This window comes from Strigops habroptila, chromosome Z, assembly GCF_004027225.2.
Source record: "Strigops habroptila isolate Jane chromosome Z, bStrHab1.2.pri, whole genome shotgun sequence".
Lineage (NCBI taxonomy): Eukaryota > Metazoa > Chordata > Aves > Psittaciformes > Psittacidae > Strigops > Strigops habroptila.
This window is the reverse complement of record NC_044302.2, coordinates 41,183,936-41,206,458: the sequence shown is the minus strand read 5'-3', so window position 1 is coordinate 41,206,458 and position 22,523 is coordinate 41,183,936. Positions and strand designations below refer to the sequence as shown.

Here is a 22,523-nt window from a genome sequence, read left to right as displayed (position 1 = left end):
TACTGAAGAACTAAGCAGTAAAGGGAACAGGAGCTCAAGATAGACCAAGTGAATGTTAATCTGGGACGCCATTTTGCTAATATGCGCAGCCACCATCTCTACTCAGAGCAAATTCTCTTATCCTGTGTTCAACTGGATGCACTTGTATAGTTTGATTTTCTTACCTATCCTGTAGGGCTGAACAAAATGGTGCAAACACTGAAACTAAACATGAATTTATTTTCTGTAAAAGCAAAGGCTGAGACATGAAAGCTGTGAAAGAATCTTGCTAGCAATTCCTTGTGTAGGCAGCATGTCTCACTTTAATCATATGCATTACGGCCTTTACCCATCACTGCGAATTCACTCCTAGAGCTTTTCTGCACATCAGTTTGGCTAACCCACTTTCTAATGTCTCTGTCTCTGTATAAGAAAGCTGAAAACTATATTGCTTCTTCTACTGCAAACACCAAGACAACACACACACAGACAAAATCAGTGCCTTTGAAGAGCATGGCTTCTGTCCACCATTTCTTGGTTTTGTTCCATGTTTTTCACTACCCTTCTTCATCATCTGGATGCCTGAAGCGTCTGCACTGAGATTTTGAGACACAAGAGGGCAGGCTACATGCGAATGAAAAAGCACAGTGCATTTTCCTGTTAGTTTTCACAAAGGAAATAGCCTAGTTGAACAGGCTGTTGTAAAACTTTAAAAAAGCATTTCTCGCTTTCAGCATAAAAAATATGTGATCAAACTTCTTTTCTGTTTCTCTAGAGAGTATGCTATTAGTTATAGCTGTACCCTTGCTTTTAGAAACTGTGTCAAAATGGGTAAGTTCTTTTTCTCTTGAAATCTGTATCTATTTCTAAGGCCACTATGTAATAGCAGACAAAGTTACCTTGCCCTCTTTGCAGACTGACAAATTTCCACTTCATTCACAATTTCCATTTTCATCAGATTGACATGCAATCTGATGTAAATGCAATGGATTCTCTCTCAGTAAATTCCACCCATTGAAATTGTTAAGGCCCTCCCCCCATAAATGTATTTTGGTAAATGTGTTCATTCTTACACAACCCTGTTTTTAAATGCAGGTAGTTAGTGCAGGCTGCCATACGATGGTTGTCTAGAAGTAGGCAGCGCAGCTGCGAAGTAGCACTCCAGCCTCCCCGCTAACACATTCTCTGCTGGTTTACTGTTGAAAAATTTCCACTACTAGACTCTTTGAAGCTAAAATGTCAGTTCAATGTACAGATACCATTACGGTACAATGCCTTCTTGATGGTTCTGATATTAATTTGCTCATGAATTAATTTCCTCCAAAATTTTTAAGTTTCAGTAATTAATGACTCCTACTGAAGTCAGCAAGGTTTGTCACCAATATAAATAAGAGTTTGTTGAGTAATTAGCTTTCCTAGACAAATCCCATGTCTGGTGAAATAAATATGGACATGCAGTCTGAAGCAAAACTGTGTCCTCATTTCTGTTTCATATTAACAGATCAAAAGTTAGACCTGCCTTTAATCCATATTTTTCTGCTGTGGCCCAGCTACTCTGCACTTCTATGTGAGTAATGTAATTGGTTCTGATGGCATATTCACGTGAGATAAGGCAACTTGCTTCAGTAATGGTTTACAGAGGGGAATACAGGTATTTGGATCTTGGGAGCCTGGGACAAAGGAGGAGTTCAGGATTAGTCCTTCTAAAGAAACAGTGCTGTAAGCATCCATGAAGGTGCTTCATGTTTTGAAAAGTTCTTTAAGTTCTTTGACTGTGACAACAATGAATTCTTTCATCCATTTAAAACTAAAACAGATTACTGACCATTTGGGGGGGAAGAGGGGAAGTCTAAAGAACGGATTTGCTATTCAAGGTACATCAATGCAAGCATTCTTACAGACCCCTTCTTCAACATTAGCAGTCATTGTACAGTCCACCCTTCTGCAGCATGCCACCAGCATTTAGTTGCACCAACATGTTACCAGAAATGGCCTGGCTGAATTGGGTGCTCTTCAGCTTCTTTTTTTTTTTTTTTCCCAAATAATGTTACCCGCAGGATTTCAGCTACAAAAGAGAGCTTATGACAAACACAGATGAACACAAACAATAACAATTGGTCAAAAATGTAAAGGGTGCACTGGAAAGGAATTAGAATTTGTGTGTCAGAGAAGTTACTCTATTCCATACTTCACCTTTTATTTCCTGTTTTTTTCTCTGATAGATACCTTAACACATGTACGTAGTAGTCTAAGAAAAATGTCCCGACAAATCAAAACTGCATTATTCCCCGTCAGCCAGTCAGTCACCAGCCTTCATCTCACACCTTCAGGCTATTAGCTCCGGGTTGGCTAAATTTGCCTTTTGGACTATACATGCTGTTGAACAAGAACAGGACCTTTTTTTTTTTTTTTTTTCTTATCTTGGGAAAGGAAGTGTTCTGGCAGTATCTCCAGGTCTTATGCTTAAAACAGGATAAAGCAAAAAAGACGACACCACCCTACAATATACACGTCTCGTGACGGAATTAATCAGTGTATCTGAACATGCTGAACTTCCCTACGACAGAATTAAAAGGAAACACCTTGCAGATAATAATGAAAAAGTGTAGTAGCTCATGCAAAAATCTTTCCTCTTCCCACAACAGCTCTTTAAGGATTCAGTTCTTAATTTCTTCTTAAAGAAAAACAAATTCCTATTCAAATTCAACAACAATTTCCCTAAGTGAGGAAAAAACTTCCCAAAGAATCACTACAAAAAAGTTGCTTGCTTATTTCTTCACTTGAAAACTCTCCTCTTTAATTCCTTTCCAAAAACAAAACAAAACAACAACAACAATAAAAATTCAGCATAATGTGTTTCTATAAAATACGAACAATTCAGAGATTTGCATGGACACAGTTCTTAAAAAATACTTAATATAATCACCCTTCTATAACAAACTACAGCAAATTTAAAAGATCAATTTAACTGCAGTAATTTCTGATTAATATGGCCAGGATCACTAAGCTGTAATTGCAAAAACTGTGCATTTCTAATTAATAAGTACAAATGACTCAGAATCAGAAAGGGTTGAACACTATTAGAACTTTATACACATAGTACCAAACACTGTTCATACAGAAAACTAAACTGGAAAGTTAATTTTAATGCATGATGCCCTTCTTTTATTAGACAGCTATGATGAAAAGCCAGTACTTTGCTGTACAGACTATGACTGGAGGTTCAAGATTGCAGTTAAACAGCCTGTGATCCTGATATGGTAAAAAAGGCATTTTGAATCAAATACCAGGCTGCATTTAGCCATGGTCATGGTGTGCAGTACTACTCAAGAAAGATAAACCAGTGGGACTCAACCTTTACTTTGCCATCAAGCAACAGACAGCAGGCTGTACCACGCGTTGAGAGCAAGAGACATAAAAGCAGCTCCAGACGGCACATCTTTTTCCTTGTTCCGTTGTTCTGGGGCAGGATGCAGTAGTATCCTCTCAGCCTGTGCCAATGGCAATCACAGTATTTCCCAGGCACACCCAGGCATGAGGCCAGGGCTCTGACTGCCCTCGCGTCCTTCCTTCCCATCCACCCACTCCAAAGGACCAGTGGGCAGGGGTGTACTCTGCTCAGAGCTGGGGACTGGCTGCAGGCACCGAGGAGCTCTGAGGCTGAATGGGGGACAACTTCCCTGTCTCTGAGGTCCCTTTGTGAGCATGAAGCCCAAGCCAAGGTTTAGCCTCCCAGGAACATTCAGGCAGTAAGATGCTATTCAACATGTGCAAGATTTATGAAGCAAACTCCCTAACTTTGCTAAAAAGACACAAATACAGCAACGACTTTCCCAGAAATAATAATTTTCTTTCCTTGATGAGGTTAGTACATTTGATGCTCGAATTCAGCTGCTTAGGGGTGCAGAAGAACTTCTATGACCAACCATAAATGAACTGAAAAAAACTATACTGAAATGGAATAAGGGCTTGTTGCTGAGCTGTTCAGTAGAAACTCTTCCTTACCTTCCAACAGGAACAAGACTGGGCATCTATACTGACTGTACAATAACTTATCACTCCTCTGTTTCTTGGAGGTACAAAAATAAATAATAAGCAATAAAAATAATTAACTAATGTTCAAGTACAAACTTACCTTACAGAACTGCTTAATTTCTATGCAGTTATTCTATACCTAACCTACAACTAAACAGAATAAAAAAAATTCTGAGAAGAAAAACACAACTTAATTTGTACCTTTGTAATGCCCTTAAAATGACCAGGGCATATTATTTTGTTATATCAGACCATCAATCTGCTAGATACATGCACGCTGTGATTTTAACAGGAAAAAAGGCTAGGATTAACTTCACGTAAATATGTGTGTACAACAGAGTACACAAAAGCCAGACTATAAAACAGAGATTTTCATACTACGTGAGAGTATAAAATTACAAATACAGATTTTCTGTGCATCTACCCGCAAACAGAGCTTTGTCATCTTCAAAACTCATGTGAAATTTTTAGACTTAAATTTGTCCACTTGGTAGGACTCCTGAGGGTGATTACAGATAACACACACATGTTCTCAATGTGCTTGTCGATCTCATTTGAAAAATTGACAAGATTGGGTAGTAAAGTCCCAAGCTGAAGCTTTAAAACTCATCTCTGAATGCAAGCTAACCATCTGAAAGTAAAAAAGTGGCTAATTTTCCAGATTAGTTCCAATTATACTGAATTATTTAATCTAAACTGCACAGCTTTTAATATGATTATTTACTTGATGTGAATATTCAAGGCTCTTATTAATTTTTTTTCAAACAGAAGATACATATCAACCTTATCTGTGCAAGAACCAAATTGCTTTATTAGAACTGGAGGGAAATCACGTTATTCTGGAGACACCGTAAAGTGCAAAAGAAATGGGATTGAAGTATCTACTAAAACATGCGCCTTAGTCCTGCTCAACAGAAGTAACGAAATTTTTTTGTCAATGGGAAAAGAAGGACAGCATGATTTGCTTAGTGAAAAATGTGCATTATTTTATATCACGCATAACTGACAAAACAATTAATATTCAGCACTACATTTATCAGTCTTCCAGCTACTTTCCTGTTAGACCTACTTACTACTCTACTACTTTCCCATTTGTCAAAAAGCTATCTGTGACTACTTACAGCTCCACATTTCTGAAAGTATGCATGTTTTAATGCTGAAGTTGTGAAAGATATTGAAACATTATTAAAAAAAAAAATACTGCCAGTGCCAACACAATGCTGAATGAGCACTAGTTCTGTCTCAAAGAAGTTTATTTCCTCTTCTCTGCTTTGTAATTCAACCTGTTCTGCAGCTAACAAAAGGGTACTTATTGTCATTTTATTAAATTTAAGGTAACAATAAACATTAACTCAGTCTCAAACATGATGTCATGCTGTATGTAGCTAGGTTAAAAGAGAATGTAAAACAAATTACCTGGATTGCTTAGGAAACCCTAAATGCCCTAATTTACCCAACCATTTATCAGCAGAACTAATGAAAAGCCTTTTTTGCTCTTGCAATGGATAAAGGTAGCCATTAGTCTCTGAAGTGTACCATTTTACCAGCAAGACAAAACAAAAAGCAAATCTTGGGAGTAAATATCAGCTGGACGTTCACATAACAAGGTCCAGAGAGACATCTCCAGAAGTTTCCTCTTTTAATCCAACTCTGAATAATGTTGGATGCTGTTCTCTGTTCCTTCAGAGCTCTTCTACTGCCAAAATAACTGCAAGGCTTGCAAGTCCGAGTACATCTCAAGCCTTTCCCAAGGCACCCCAACACTATCTGAGGCACTGAAACTATGGCAACCGAATAAGAAAGCAGCTTCCATGATTAATAGATGAAGATCCCAGCGACAGTGCCTAGCTAGGCCATAATTCAGGAATGCGGGAGGAATTAGCATAGAATCCATCTCAGTCTGCCAATAAGAAGTAGATTTTGAAAGGCATCAACACAACAGCAATTTTTTTTTCTGCTTAAAAATCCCCAAAACTGTAGAACTATAAACTGTTCAAATTCTCATTAACATTTCAATGAATGGCTGCCTCAAGTGCAGGTAACGGATAAATGTTCATGAACAATGGCGAAGGAACCAACATAGGAAATTTCCCATCTTATCAAAGCCATACGTAGGAATACTCAATATATAGAACATCTGAGTGAAGCTGAGCAGATGGAGATAAGAAAATAGAAATAATGTTTGCTGCAGTCAGGAATATATTTGGACACAGTTTTTCCCATTGTGTGGAGGATTCATGAGAGAGTACTTTTTCCATCCACTGAACTGGGACACCCAACCATTTCTATTATATACTCCACACATTTTCATTACTAGAAGGCCCTGTGATTCTGTCAGGGTCATTGCAAAATTGATGAGGGTTAGGAATACCTTTTTTTTTTTTTTAAATGCATAATCAAACTTACTCTATTATCTCCAGAAAAAATACTAGTATTATAGTCTTCATCCACTAGATGGTCTCAAACTAAGGTGAAAGGGCATAATAAAAATATTTTTTATTTCTTTCCACTTTCATAAACATTATGTTTTCACTAAAGGAAATTGGCTACAGAGAACATAAAAGCATATGAAAGCTTCATTTGCCTGTATCACACAAAGGGTATAACCCTGCAGTCAAGGCAGAGCTTTACCTGGGGAAGGCAAGGGAGAAGGAGCCAAAGGCTTCCCATATCAAGGACAGCACACACACTGTCATGTCACACAGCACATGTCATGTGCTGCAATCCTGTGCATCTGCCCCTTGAAACTCTAACTCCAGCACTACATGAATGTTGTAAAACTAGATTTCAGCAGAAAGTTTCTTGGTAGCAGTTTTGTCAGTAGCTAAAAAAAAACCTGGAGAAAATGGCATGGGGTAGTCCACGATATGTGAATTTCAAGTATCCAGTATAAATATATAGAAATGCCTATTATTAACAATACTTTTAATGGAAAGTCATCCCTGAATGTAGTGAATTATCATATGTCTTCACTCTAGAGATACAGCAACTGGCAGTTCTGTTAATAGCTGGTTTATCTACTTCATTTTACATCTCTATTTCAGCCACTAAAGAAGCACTTTGGGGTTTGGGGAAAAATTCCTTTCATACAAAAATGACTCTGTATTCACATAGAGCATAGTACACCCCTCCTTTTGGCTGATAAATAACTACAGTTCTATATTGGGAATGACTTCAAGAGGTTTTGCAGTGAATTACGGGAAAATTCCTGTTGGGTTTTTCTTGTTTTCTTCCTATTTTTGTAAGCTGTTTGGCTTTGGGTTTTTGTTTGGGTATTTTTTTGTTTGTTTGTTTGTTTGTTTGTTTTAAATTAAAAAAACACTCAAACCTGTGATACCTACTTCCTTTTTTAATTAAACTGGAGCTGGAGCTGAACTTTGCATTTCACAGGGCAGAAGTCTGGCAGCCTCATTTATGTTCATCCGGTGCATAAAAGCTGAGAATATGATTATTTTATGCAGGCAAGCATAGATCTTTCATCCCTTTCCCTATTTCCAGTGGCACCACTATTAATTGCGAGCAGCTTTTATAAGTCTGAAGTGACAAAACCTGCAAATGCCTCTACGCTTGTCTTCCACTCAACCCCTCCTAAGACTTCCAGACTGCTCTCTGTTGGTGAGAGCTGTCGTAGGTGCATACCTCTTCTATTTTTCTTTTCTCCCTCAGTTTCCATATCACATTTAATTTTGAATCCTTTCACATTTTCCAGCTGCTAAAATAGGACAGGTAAAACGAGCAGCTTGGGAACTCTGTAAGACACACAGGACACGCAATGTACGTAACTATAACACAGTAGGTGGCACTCTTCCCTTTAAATCCTAAAGCAGTGCCCTTGAGCTATGCTGCCATGTTGCCGTGTTGCAATCAAGACCCAAAATCAAGCATTGTTCACCATGGACAATTAAAAGATCTCTTAACACTGTATAAACGTGAATATTCAGTTATTTCCATGGCCATAGGTAATGGTTTAATTGTCTCACAATATACTACATGAAGAAAATAAAGACATGCACACTCCAGCCTGCCAGGTTTGCACTTGAACTGGGTAAGTATGCTCTGCCTTTGCAGACCCTACCGCATCTATCGAAACATTCATATGAAGAAGTGTCAGGCTCGGGCATAGGCTTTCCCCTAGCTGCTTGTTTCTGCCTTTGAACACTGTTCCTGGTTACTGTATGCTGTTGGTCAGCAGCCAGACTCCATGCTACCACTGACTGCATCTTATTGCCCAAATTATCTCTGTGTATACCCTCACCCCCTCCTGATACAAAGAATTAATGTGCATAAAGTGCTCAAATGGTCACCAGTAAAAAACATGGCTTATGCCTCTTAGTTTACTGTTGCCCCATCAAGACAAAGCTTGTCACAATATGTCAGATATGACATGCAGACCTAGGTCTGACCTTAACATTAAAGGTTGGTCCAGAGCAAACATATTTGCACTATAGCTTCAGGTCCTCACAAAGATTCCCAACAGAGAGCAGTATGTTCAGACTGGGGCCTAAACATCAGAAAAAAAAGTCCCATTTTGAGCAATATTTCAGCCTTTACCCTCAGAAAATTACTCAGGCAAGCAAGGCTTCAACTGCATAAGCAAAGCTTTCTTGGGTGAATGAGACTGGGAAAGATAAGGGCTAAAGATTTACCTCCTCAATATACGAACAGTAGGAGGTAAAATACTGCAGCATTTGTATCAAACTGGGATACTTCTCATTCAGTACAGTTCAACTTTTCTCTAGCATATGCTGCATCTCATAGAGCTGAATGTTATTTTCCAGAATTTACCTGGTTGGTTGTTTCCAGCACTCTGGTATAGTGTATGGGAATCAGGTACTAAACACAAAACAGTTGTTTGAGTAGTATAACAATGTGTTCTTGCAAACAAGTTGAATGTGAGGCATGTATTAGCTCAGGTCAATTTAATCCTAAAACATTTTATGGCTCCCCTGCTGTAAACCATGTGAACTCCTTTCATGTGTATTTTTGTATGGGTCTTCAAAACAAGATGACAAATTTCCCCTTCCCTTCACAAAACATGCACAAGCAAGTTCACAATCACCTACTTCCTTTTTAATGCAAACAGTTTCTAGTCTGGATTTATCACAGGTCATTAATTTGATCTCTCTATTTTCTTTTTCCTTTTTTTTTTTCTTTTCAAAAATTCAATGAAGGCAACTCCTCATCCTTAGCCCGATTTATCTCCTTCTTCAGTCTTAAACACAAATAACTGTGATCCTCTATTTACAAACATTAAGAAGGGACTACGGCTAATATTCGCTTTCATCTTCAAGCAGCTAGAGACTTTAGCTTGCCATGTTTCTCTCAGATGTTAATGCCCAATTATTTTTTGGTTCAAGTAGCATGAGTTCAGTTGATCAGGTTGGTTTTGCCATTAAGTAAGAATACACGGTTTTAATGTAGACTAATTGAGAATACATAGAACATCTGTGACCATAAGATTTATCTTTCCTGAAAGTATTCACCCATGCTTCAAGAATACATGAAAAGCAAATGTTGCATATACACTTTACAGTATTACTATTTTAAAATTCATTTAGCATTCAACTCAACAGGGCATTCTGTATTAAACTTCCAAGAAAGCCAGAGATTTTCTCCAGTGAAGAATGGTGGAGAACGAAGATTAATGTTTTTATGCACAGGAAATTGTTTAGCTTTAAAGAGAGTTAGTTCTCTTTGCCTTATACTTTATGAGAAGCTACCATATTAAAACCAGGTTCGTTTTAAATAAAATTATACCCTAGAAACTGAAATGCCTTGGCAACTGCACCTCTTTTAAGAGTGACAAACGTTCCTGATTTTACGGAAGCTAGTATTTGCTTTCAGCCATGTACGAGGCAATTCCATGAAGAAAGGGGTTTGCTGGAGCAGACCCAAATTTCCTCACAATACACGAGATCGGTCTAATTTAAAACAAACAAAAAAACCCCACCCCCAAGGCCCCCGAAAACAAACAAAATAAAATTACAGAAGTTAACCAGAGCAAGATCATTTTGCTTTTCTGGTCTGGAAACAAATGGCAAAGGAAGCCCTGAACATGATAACAGCTGCATAAATCTTACTCTAAGAGAAATGCCACAGACTTCTCAAAATCTCCACGAGTCCTCTGATTAAAAAAGCCTGACTCTGCTGGACTTTCTCATGTTGATGGGAAAGGATTTACCCGCCAAGCAAAGATTACTTGGATGAGAATGGCTTACTGGAAGACACTCAGATTAAATGAATGAAAACCAAAAGCAGTCACTGAACTAATTTTTGCAAAGACAGTGGGAAAATCACGCCTCTAGCTGCTATCTTTAAGGTTAGCTTAATGATTACTACTGGTCTTGATGATACTAAACAAAAATTAGCGGAATCTGTGTCAAATAATAAGACACTGCATGCAGTCCTATGACTGAAAATGGTTGTGGACATCTAGCTCTTCGTTACTTATAACACCTGCAAGCCGCATGTGCTCCTTTGGAAGATCAAGCATTCACCTTACAGTCAGGAACTAGCATCTTTTACAATTTATCGCAGAGCTGACTAAAGCCTTTTTTTTGTGCCGTTCCATTAGCGAAATAATTTTCAGCCTACAGCAGCCAGAGATGCGCGCTGCACAGACACATGCACAAGCGCGCATGTTTACAAACTTCAAAAGCAGCAATTAGCTCAGGAGAGGAAAGAACGAATATCCCCCTGAACAACTGGTCAAGGTTAGTAAAAGACAAAGCCATTTGCTTACGGAAACCCCAGCAGTTACGGCCTTGCGACTCACCCTGGGAAGAGCCGGGCAGGATGGAGGCGGTGGGCAGAAGGGCATCTCCGCTGCAACTGTCCGGAATGCAGCCTCAGCCCCGCTCCTCCGCCAGCCTCCGCCCGCAGCCACCCCCAAGAAACGCCTCCCTCGGGCGGGAAGCGAGGAAGGAAGGAAGGAAGGGGCGGTGGGACAGCCGAGCTCTCGCAAGAAACAGGTACTTTCTGCACGCGTGATGCAGGAGACCCAAACTTTTCGGCGCCCTCCCCGCCAGCGGGACGGTCTGACCCGCACTGGCCCCAGGGGCTGACCGAGACTCCGCTGCCCCAAATCTCGCCCCCGCCTCCCAGCTCCGCGTTCCCGGCCCACTGCCGGGAGGAGCACAGCCCGGGGGGTGCTGCGCGCCCCCGCTCATGCGGAGCCGCAGCCACGGCTCCTAACGCACCTTGCCCTCAGTTGGGAGCCTTCCCTGTCCGTGCGTACACGGGGATGGGGCGTGAAAACCCCTCATCATCCTTTCCCCGGCACCATCCTGTCCCTTCCTCGGCGTCAGCTGCCCAAACGCGCCCCGGTCCCGGCCCCCCCACGTCCGGTTGCCAGCCCCGGGGCTCCCCGGCGAGGCGGGACGGGTACGGGCCGCCGCGCCGCCACCCCGCAGCCGCTCTGGGAGGGCTGGCCGAACAGGAGCTCCTTTGTGCCGTGCGCCTGTTATTCCCCCTTAGAAAAACTTTATTTCTTCCGCTCTTTCGTTCGGATTCCTCAGGGCCGGCGTGAGGAGAAGGGCTCAAGAAGCGGCGGTGCGAGGGCGCGGGCAAAGGGAGAGGAGCTGGGCTGCCGCGCGGCGTCCCCGCCCGCCTGGCTGCCCCTAGGGGTCCGGTCTGCCCCGTGATCGGCGCCCGCCTGCCCGCGCTCACCAGATGGGGAGAAGCGGCTGGCAAAGCCACCGGCCCGCCGGGGAGAGGCTGGCGGCGCCCGGCAGAGAAGGGTGGGGAGAAGCCCTGCCCCAGGGGCAGGGGGACGGCAGGCGGCAGCCCTCCTCGGCCGGGACCGAGGCGGAGGGGAAGGGAAGACGTCCGCTGTCCGCTGGGAGCGGGCGCGGAGGAGAGCCCTTGGCCCCAGCCCACGATTGCGAACAAAGCCCGCGGCAGCGCCGGGGTCTGCGCCACGGAAGAAGTTTCCTCGGTTCCCGGCCGCTTCCCCCAAAAAGCAACCCCAGCCTTGGAAAAAAAAAATTACATATCTATATATAAAAAAATAAATAAATGAATCACAACCCAAGTACCCCGCATGGAAGAGCAGAGACCACGGGGTTACGCCTCTGCACGGAGCGCCCACATTGTCCCTGTAACAAAGACACCCACCCCGACCCAGCCCCACTCGATGCCCGGCAGCCCCGGGAGGAGCAGGCGGCGGCCCCGGCCCCAGCCCCGCAGGCGGCCCAGCTCCCCGAGGCGAGACCCCCGGCGCGCTGCGAGCAGGGCTGGGGGCTGGGGTGGCGGAGCCGAGCTCGAGCACCGCGCATGCAAGCCGCGCCAGGGGGCTGGGGAGCAGGGCCAGCGCGTTAACCAGTTGGGGGGGAGGGAGTCGGGGTAGGAAAAGAGGAAAAAAAGAAAAGAAAGGCGAAGCCACGGTATGCCTGGAAAGTGGCAGCACCAAGCGCAGCGCGGGCACTTGCAGGCGCCTCTCCTCCTCCTCCCTAGGCGCTGCAAACGCTGTCGAGACAGAAAGCAGCAGCCAGCCTTAAACCGCACACCATCCTCGCTCCTCCCGAGCCTGCCGGGGCGGCCTGAGAGCCCCCCTTTCCGAGCAACCCCAAAACATCAGGTAGGGATACGGACGGAGGAGTACTGTACCTTTTCGGTGCATGTATCTAGGCAGCTAGAGGACAACTAGCTGATGTAGTGTCCCATTTAGTAATCCGTTTAAGGGGATCTCTCTGGGAAACTGGAGCCACTCTCTCCTTTGCAATCCTTTGTCATTACTACATGTGTGATTCCCGGGGGATGGAATATTTAGTATTTCTACTTTCTGAATTGCAAATGCAATTTGTTCATTTCCAATGATGGGCGAGAAGAGGGGAGGGAACAGGGAGAAGAACAAAAAAGAAGAAGAAAAAAGCGTTAGCAACTCCTCTCCAGACCCAAATTCCACTACGGTTCCACTCCAGTAAGTCCCATTCAGTCGCGCTTCTGGAGGTAAGTCATTTCGGGGTCTCCTCCTGGTCCCTCTCTACCAAAAGTGCTCCCGGTGTGACGGCTGCTTCAGGAAAACTCCGAGGCCGGAGGCACTCGCCGTGCCGCGGCAGGAAGGCGCAGTCGCTCCTCACCCCGCGCTGCCGGGCATCGGACCGGGGAGCCGCTGCGTCCCGCCGCTGCTCTGCCTCGCCGCCCTCCCCCAGGGACGCGGCTCCGCGAGCGGAGGCGGAGACAAAGCCCGGACTGGACCACGGCGGGCGGGCGGCCGAGCGCGCCCCTCCCCTCTGCCCCGCCCCGCTCGCCACGACGGGCGGGGCACGTGCCCGGCCTTCCCGTCCCGCCCCTGCGGGCGGTGCCCCCGAGGGGGCGGGGCTAGCGAGTGAGGGGCGGGGCCCCGGCGGCGCGGACGGAGGTGAAGGGGGAGGGCTGCCGCGTGTCGGGGGCGGAGGGGGGTGGCGTCTCTTCGCTTCGGTGCCGATCTGACAGTGACACCTCCCCGCTGAGCGGTACCGGGCTTATGTCGGGCAGGTGCAACCGGAAGGCACACACCGCCCCCGGCTGCCGCCCGTCCCCTCAAAGCTACCTTGACTTCCAACCGTTACGGTGGTTCCGCGCTCCTGGGCGCGGAGAGGCGGCGGGGTGGCGCGACGGACGCCGGCGGGGCGGGGACGCTCACGACCGGCCAGAGTCGCCTGAACAGCCCGCAGCGGCGTAGGGGCTCGGTGCCGGGCCGGTGCCCGCTGCCCCACGAGGGATGCGCGGCTGTTCGGCGGGCTGCGGGCGCGACAGCAGGGGCCGCTGCGGAGGCCGGGGCGGCGGAACCCCAAGCATGCTGCCGCCTGGCAGAGGGCGCGGGGACGGGCTGTACCCCCGGGCCGCGTTCCCCTTATACCCGGCGGGAGCGAGGGCCGGGGCCGCAGCTGGCGGCGGGCGCAGGTCTCGGTCGGCTGCTTGTCTTCCTTTTCCCGTTCCCTCCGCCCAAATCTCGCCTCCGTGGTCGCTCGCTGCGCTAATCCCTGTCTCGGAGCCGTTCCAGCCGGGAGCTGGAGCAAGCGACGCTAAAACATTAATCCTTCTCTTCCCGGGCCCGCGCCGAGGCCGCTCTCCCGCCGCCGGCGGTAATCCCCCCGGCCCGCCCCGGTCCCGCGCCTTCCCCCGCCCCGCTCCGCCGCCGCCCCGAGCGCGGGAGGCGCGGGGCACCGGGCTCGCAGACCCCGCCGGAGCCGGGCGGCGCTCCCGCCGTGGCGTCCGACCTGCCTGCCCGTCCGCCCGCGGGTCGGGCCCCCCGCGCCCCGCTGACCTCTCAGAGCATCGGGGCTCGGACGGACAAGCTGCGGGAGCGGACTGCGGTGTAACCCCACCAGAACAGCCCAAAGCGGTGAGCTGAAAATCCGCGTGCACGCTCCTTAGGCGGCGGCATGCTATCGATCCCTCAAGAGTTCTAGCAGTAATTTCCACCCTCTAGATCTCGCCGGAGTAGCGCTGCAAGGAGAGCCTCTGATTGTTTCAGCGCGAAGGTATCTAGTTTCCACAGGGTTCATTTACATGTGCAATTGCTTTAACATGATTTATACTACTTTTTTCTTTTTTTCTTTCAAACCAGATAGGTGAAAGGACAAAATGCAACTAGGGGATTTGCTGTCAGGCCACGAGGTGTGGCATTAAAATTAAAATAATGACTCGTTTATGACAGCTGGTTTTCTGCCTTTTATTTTCAGATAATGAAAGGACTCTCAGAAATTGGTTTTGGTTTGGTTTGGTTTTGGGATCTAAAATTGCACACACATTCATTCGATTTCTAGTTGTTAGATTAAAAGGGAAAACGTTCATCTGTATCAAGGAGAAGTTTCTTCTTTCCTTTCAGGCAGTTTAAACTGAATGTATACTTAGGGTAATTTTCTGACCAAAGGAACTGAGACTTAATATATATTTTCTTTCTTACCCTGAAAATGTAAAACAGAAGCGAGTTCTGCACCAAGTAGTGTAATTGCTGGGGACAGATCAATTTTAGTGAAACAAACTTACCCTAGATCTGAAAGCAATTAGAGAAACTGAACTGGTACAAATAATTTCTGGATACCCATGCGTGAGTCAGGGGGGTAAACCAGATGAATGAACCTTGATTTGCCAAGACCCCCAACTCCATTTCCACAAAGAGGCCCTCGATCATCTCATGCTACTTCTCCCTCTGTCAGGAAACATGAACAGAGACTGAACACAGTCAGGAAATACCCATTCAACTACATACCAAAGGCTGAAATTCAGTCACTACACATGCTCAATCACTACATAAGTTTTGAGGTGTTCAGGACTTCCACCGGCTTTGTTGGTTTGAACTATAAGCAGATCTAGATTGGGCCCGAACTGTGTGCTTCAGATACTTCACAAATATTTCCACAGTACCAAATGGTTTATTTTACATTTGCATCTCTTCATTAATCAAAAAAGGCTCTCTGACAGAGAGCCCTCCTGTATTTAGGGTTTTGAAAAATACAGACCAGATTTTTGTATTATGAAAGTTCTACAAGAAGCAGAAAGCACTAAAAAATTCTATTTTCCAGACACTAGTATTAGCTAAGGCATCAGTTGCTAGAAGTTTTATATTCAGGTTCTTCCACAAAAGTGTTTTCCATTCATCCATTTTCTTTCCCTGTCTTTCATTTCCAAGCCTGCACTGCCTAATTTCTTCACTTAAACCACACATTGCAGCCCTTTTTCATTTAGCTTTCTGCCAAAATGAAGGTCATCTCTTCTGTCCTTCATTCCCTTAGTGTTCCTTCTGCTCTTAACTTACTAGAATCAATATGCGAAACCAGATGTGTCTTCATGGTTTAAAAAACCACTCTGACTCCCTGTTCTCTTTCTCTCTCCATACCCCATCCGGTAAAGTGTTCTCCTCATCTTTTCTCTCCCACCATTTTTTAGGCTATTTTCGTGAAACTCTAATGTCAATCTCAATTCTCCATGCTGTCAGTTTTTCTGAAAACAGAGACACAACCTTATTTGTTTTGCCTGAATTAGTTAACAACTGTGGGCTACTCACACTGGCTTGGGGAAGGGAATTATTACCCTTATTGATGGGAAAAGACATATTTTCTCACTGGCTGCTTTTTGGCAGCTGCAGAGGTAGAGTGCAGTGGGATTTTTCCAGTCAGGAATTCTTGGTGAGGTCTCCATGGAGCTGTGCATTTTAAAAGCCTTATCTGAACAATTCACGCAAGCTATCGAGAAGTTCTTCAGTTCTGCCAACCTCTCTTCAGAGTACATTTCTACCAAAGATTTGTCATGAGTTAATATGAAAACATTGACCTCTACCCCTTCCTTCCTGATCATACAAAATATGTTGACTTGAAGTTCCTGGGACTCCTGGCCTATGTGTGGGAAGGGCACTTGAATCTCTTTCACTGGCAGTGGCTGTTTCTTTCGGTTGGGTTGTGTGAAGCTCGATGCCAATCAGCGTGCTGAGCCCCACACTGTGTGCGGTTATATAGTTTCTACCTTACCAACTTCCATGCGATGGCAGGAGCAGCATCCAATTAGATACAGTTTGGAGGAGCTGGGATACTGCAGGGGTGCAATGGCACTTTGTTGTTGAGCACATCCCCATTCATTATCTTCACATGTCAGGATAACCTGTGCAACGTTCCCCAATTTCTGTATCAGTTATTATTGTCAGATTCAGTCCCTATTTCCAAGGTTCAAAGTGCAGCAGATTTTACATTGACAAGAAACAACATACAAGAGTGGCAGAGCTGAGGCTTTTGACAGCTGTCTGAAAAACATGAGGGGGGTTTGCTCCACGGATGATTTGAGATAGTTTTGATGTCTGGGAGGCACTTGAATCCTGTGATCTTGATAGGGGTTATAACTCCTTTTTCCCCTCTCCCATTGCAGCATTGGAGGAGATGCCTTTATCTGTGGGGATGCATCTCACTACCAGTAAAAACAAAATGCTGAGTGCAGGGACATCTTAATATAAAGTAGTGTTGACTTCTTTAATCTTATAGCAATAGTGAAAGCTTATGAAACTGCAAATATGGTTTTTGTCAAGATGGCATTATTGAATGCCTGGCAAAGTAATTACTCCTACGCAGAGGAAAATAAGATCTTTCTTTTAATCACTTCAGAGGAATTCACCAAACTCAGCTGTACTCTGAAAATGTAGCTGGAAGTGGGCAGGTTTTTAATCAGCACATAGCTGTTCTCAGGCACAATTCAGCTAAAGGAAAGAAGGTTCATACAATCCAACATGGACCCAGTTCTCAGTCTCTTAATGTAAAATGGCAGTAGGTCTTTTGCTGAATTAAATCCTGCAGACTCAGGCTCATAGTTTAAAGTTATGAGTGCTAGACGTTTACCAGATCTCTGTAAATGCAAAATGAAGTTAGACTGAGAACAGGTAGGCCATAATCTCCTCCAAGGATGTGATTCTTAATGGTTGGTGAATCTCTGCAAAATTCTTTCTCTAACTAAAGATCTTACCAGAAATGCCATGTTTTTAGGTTGCTGGGTGCTGTATGTGGATTTGCTTTTCTTAATCACTTTTTTTGGACATCTTCCAAATGGATACCAATATAACTGTAGGCTGGCCTAGGGTGTGCTCAGCAGGGGCACTCAGAATATTAAGAATCCAGGAAAGTAGTTAAAAATATTCACTGGAAGTACCAGGGACTCTACTGGAGGATTTGTCTCTGCCAGGGAACCCAAAGGGAGTCTCTCGGTGCCAATTGTGTGCAGGTTGGTCTTTACAACTATGGAGCATTTTGGAAGGCAAACAAGACTGTGGAGCAGATGTTTTATGCAGGAGGCTGCCCTGGTCAGCCCCTGCTATACTGTGCCAGAAAAATCAGCAGAAATTCATGTTGCACTGTGAGCAACATTCACATGTCACCGTGTTATCTAGTTCCCAGGAGAAGAGAGTGTTAGATGATGGTGAAATAAGCAAAGAATGCTGTGGATAGCGGCTGGACCATATGGTGAAGGGTGTGGTTCCCTGTTGAAAAACCAAAACAACGGAACATAGAAGGTCAATATGGGAAAGTGATGTAGAATTTAACAGTTGTTAAAAGCAACAGAAGTTTGCAGAGATTCATTATCAAATTACTCTAAACACACATGGACTGCATCCTCCTCTGGTCTAGATTGACGTAATCTTACTAATATTAGTGCATTCATATCAGTTTCACCTGCTGATGATCTGATTTGTAAAATTTCACCAGGAAGGGAGTGTATGGTAGATTTAACTAGGCTATGGAGCTCCGTAACAGGAATATAACTGATCTGTTGTATTCCATAGGCAGTCGTTTAAGTCACTAGAAAAATTATTTGCTATTGAACTTCCCATAAAGGGAAACTTACTTTCTTCACATATTGGATGTTGATGATCTCACATTAGTCTCTTCTAGTTAGAGTCTATGAGAGGAAAATTAATCGGAAACTGTAGAGAGAGCATCTAAAGAGAGTTTCCAAGGCTTCTTTCCCATCAGTTTTATTATGAGAGAAGACAGTATGCTCCTCAGTTACTTCACAGTGGTTTAGTTTCAGGTATTGTGCTCCACATTTTTAATTCACTATTTCAGAAGTTCTGCCCCTCCCCCCTCCAGCTTCTCCAGCATTGTGTTTAGATGTCCCATCCTTCTAAAAAGGAAGGATGCAACAGCGAGGAACTGAACAGAATAAAATGTGTCTCTCAGCTGCTGTTTCTCTTTATGTGATTAAGGTTTGACACTAACTACTGAGTTGTTTGGACAGCAAGTGAAGAGGTGTAGAGACACTCTCTGAAAACATGCAAAATATATTTTGATTGGAAAGGTAAGTCTAATTCATGGAGTTTTCCTAGGGTAGGTCCTCTGTTCCTCTGTAAAATCAGGAGCTCGATCAACATCTTAAGGAAAACAGTGAGAAAAGGGATTTATTCTGGCTTTGCCTGTGTTCTTGAAGTGGATAATATGGTCCAAAGTGAACCTTTGCAGTGGCTCCCAAAAAAAGCAATGAACATTTCAGATCTAGATGGGGGAGCTAAGTGTAAAATTACAATAATGAAAAGACAGCACTGAAAGAAGTCAATATTATAATAAAAACGTTTTAAATACAATTACAGCATCAAACTGAGAGCAAATCCAATTTTAAATAATAAGAAGTGGTTAGTTTAATAAGTCAAAATCATTGCATTCAGTGTCCTTTCAGCTGAACTGAGCCCTTAGGAACACTCAGTAAGTGGAATTGCCAGACAATACGATATTACCAAAGAGAAATCTTTAATGGTTTCAGTATCTGAAATAAAGAGGCTTTATTCCATCCTCCTCCCCAACACACACACCTTCATTCATTATATTAAATCTCATCCATCTGACTTTTTTGACCTCTCAAATTGATGGCAGTGGGAGGAAAAAAGGCTCTGTGACTGACAGACAAAAAAACATAGAGGAAGAAGAACAGAGGGGGAGAAGAGCAGCCAGGGCAGAATGGAAGAGACGAGGAGAAGGCTCCAGCCGGGAAAATTTATGAAGCTGAGTGGGCAGTGGGCGAGAGGGAGGGAAGCCAGGGAGAAGTGATGGGGGGAATGAGAAAGAAAGAAAGAGGACCAAAGAGAGACAAAAGCAAATAGTCTCTATATGAAGCAAAAGATTAGCAAGATGTAGCAAAGCAATGTGACAATTGATTAAACCTTAGCAAATGAGCAGCTGATGGAAAACAATCTTTTAGTCAGGTTTTATCCTTTGATCCAGTGATATTACTGAATTAAAACAACAAGCAATGAGAGGTTGAGTTGCTCTAGGTTTACGGTTGCTTTCAAACAATATGAATAATTTTACATACTAAAGGAGAAATTAATGTCAAACACATTATGGCATGCTGAGATAGAGAAGAGTGACTGAAAATGTGTTGAAAGACATGACAAAGTATTTGGGAAGAAAAAACCATGTCCTGCTTTTGACAGAGGAGTTTTTATCAGTGTCAGTCACTCCCAACACAGATTGATGAGCTATTTGGACCTAATTCTGTGTGGAAAAAGTGACATAGGATAGCCAGGATACAACAGTGCTCAGGGGCACGTGTTGGATGGTGGATCAGTCTAGAAAGGCACCCAGGCGACCAGCAATCGTCATCCCCAGGTGGGCTGGCTGGAGTTCAGCTCCTCTTGGCTCACATCTGTGAGCAAAGGGAAAACAGGAGGCGAGTGGAAAGGCATCTCTCCCATCCTCACCAAGCACCTGCCCTCACCAAGGGCGACTTAATGTCCCTGGTGTCTCGTGGGGAAGAGCAGAAAATGATTCCTCTCCAAGGGGTGTGTGGGATGAACTGTCAGTTTGTAGCACAGTGTGCCTTTTATGGGATACAGTGGGGAATTGACACTCGGGAGTCGATGGGGTCTTTTCAGTGATTTCTGAGTATGCTTTATCTAGCAAAGATGTTATTCAGCAAAAAGAGCTGAAATGGATATTTTCCTTTGACTGCTTGTCTGTAATCCTTTTCCTAAAGGGAAAACTGGCAGGATGGCGTTTCTAGCTCAGGTTCAATTAGCTGGTGTAGAAAGAGCTCCCTTTTTGCTTTTCTCTGTATTTCATCAGGCCAGGAAAAGTAATAATAATAATGCTGGAGATGCAAATTCAGTAGTCTAGATTTTTCCAGATGACTATATGTGATCTGCCAATGGTGCTTGTATTTGAAAAGGTTTTACTCCACAAGAAATTGCACTGAAGTACAGGTATCTGTGGAGTTAGGTGTTTCTTACTGTGTGTAGGGGCGATAACTTCTGGCCTATCTGATGATGATGATGACAACAGCATTATTGCCAGGTACAACTCCTCCCTCCCTCCCTCCAGGCTGGTTGCAGTCTGGAGTTTCCTGGTGATTATTAGAGCTGAAAAGCATGTGCTAATGGAGCCTGAGCTATTACCAGTGAATAAGGGAAGCACTGTGGAGACTTCCTGTGTTTGCTCATTCCTTGCAATTATTAGCTAGCTCTTGCTTGGAGTGTGACTGTCCCAGGTAAATCACAGCCCAGGCATTCCAGGCCTGCCTAAGTTAATTTCAGTCACTCTGCTGTGCCTGATACCAGCGCAGCAAAATTGAGAGGAAGTGAGTGAAAGCCATTTGGAAGATTTGTCACTGATCCAACAGAAAGGGGAAAAGACCATGCAGAAACTGGCTGCTAGCAGAAGCCTGTTTGACTTATTGTGAAAGAAGAGATTCCATTTCTTGGAGGCACATACTTGATTTCTGAGTCAATCCATTGTCCTTTCCTTAAACCATCATACCAAACAGTGTGTTAGTCTACTTTCCATTGCATGTGTGGAAGTTTAGTAGTTAAGACAGATACCTCATACGTGCAGAAGTGGCAAGAAATGTAGAGGAAAACATTGACTTGCATGAAATAAACCACAGGCGTTCTCATTTATGTGCCACCAGTGATGAAACTCCCACTAGCTGAAAAATAAATTCATGTGTTATTGCTCAGGGTATCATTTATACCAATATTCTTGGTGACTAACTCTTTATTTGGCCTGTCCTGAAGACAACATTATTCCTCACTTTGGCAGGGACTTCCTGTGGATGTTGCTTGGATTGTACATTCAGTCCTGTGTGGAATATTCATTAGTGTTCACAGAAAATCAGCAGAAAACATATGTGTGTTTTAATATCTACTTACATATGATGACAAAGACACAAATAAAACTTGATTTAAGAGTATTACGGTTTTGCTTGGGAGTATTCTATTGAAATCTTTAATTTGTGTGTTCAATAAAACCCAGAGTAGATTTATAAATGAGCTACATTTGATGTGGGCTAAAGTGCTTGGGGTAAAGAAGTGACGTTGCAGAAGTCTTTGGGAGTACCATCGTTGACTTTCATGGGATCAGGACATCACCCAAGATGCAAAATCTGTAACATTAATCAGTTTGTAACCATGCCTCCTAACTTTGTGAAAACAGAAAATTAAGAAGACATTAACTGTAAAATAAAATAAATAAGATAAAATAAAACAGGCACCAAACCACGAAGTCTGGTTCAATTCGTGGTCTCACTAGAGTCCGTGGCAAAGCTTTAGCTGACCTTAGTGTGGTGACACACTGCTTTTCAAGTTCAAATCCAGACCTTTGCGAGGCCGTCGTGTATATCAGATAAGGTATATGCAAGCCACCCTTTCCTACAATCTACTTGATACTAATTAAATTAATATCCCATTCGTGTTTCTTGGGAGGAGTCACTTGGTTTCAAAGTGACCTTACCTGTACTATTTGCTCTCTGAGTAGTGTCTGACACCAACATATAGATCATATAGATGTTTGATTTTTTTATATATTTTTTTCTTTTTTTAAATGGCATTTATGTAGTTCTTTTTTCTTTTGGTGTCTTCAGAAGTTAAAAATAGACAAGAGTTCTGCAAAAAATACTCCTTGGATGTCCTTAGATTTTCCAGCAAAGTTATAAAACCTTGTAAGCAGGGGGCTTATAATGAAAACTCTATACTGACCTTAATGGTGGTCGCAGATTATAATATGCAGGTGGCTAAAATGTCTAGTTAATGAATGTCAGTAGGATTAGAAAATGATGAG

At 43.9% G+C, this 22,523-nt stretch overlaps 2 protein-coding genes and 1 long non-coding RNA gene across 11 annotated transcripts in view; 2 read left to right on the top strand and 1 right to left on the bottom strand.

Moving 5' to 3' along the window:
• The window catches only part of SEMA6A (semaphorin 6A), a 118,382-nt gene extending 105,191 nt beyond the window's left edge, over positions 1-13,191 (bottom strand). For 4 of the 9 annotated variants that reach the window (XM_030469692.1, XM_030469701.1, XM_030469699.1 and 1 more), the window contains exon 1: positions 12,622-13,180. The gene's annotated coding sequence lies outside the window, so the exon portion shown is untranslated. Of the gene's footprint in view, positions 1-12,621 lie in introns of all 9 variants that reach the window. The other 5 variants (XM_030469694.1, XM_030469695.1, XM_030469698.1 and 2 more) reach the window with 2 other exon arrangements.
• On the top strand, positions 10,747-12,049 carry LOC115600569. The gene is made up of 2 exons (XR_003989051.1): positions 10,747-10,985; positions 11,532-12,049. It is a non-coding gene; the product is annotated as an uncharacterized LOC115600569 (long non-coding RNA).
• Positions 13,192-13,417: 226 nt separating the features above from the next.
• LOC115600567 (homeobox protein Hox-D11-like) lies at positions 13,418-14,655 on the top strand. The gene is made up of 3 exons (XM_030469691.1): positions 13,418-14,341; positions 14,429-14,480; positions 14,567-14,655. The coding sequence occupies exons 1-2, from the start codon at positions 13,718-13,720 to the stop codon at positions 14,441-14,443; spliced, it is 639 nt and encodes a 212-aa protein (XP_030325551.1). The 5' UTR covers positions 13,418-13,717; the 3' UTR covers positions 14,444-14,480; positions 14,567-14,655.
• The last annotated feature ends 7,868 nt before the right edge of the window (positions 14,656-22,523 follow it).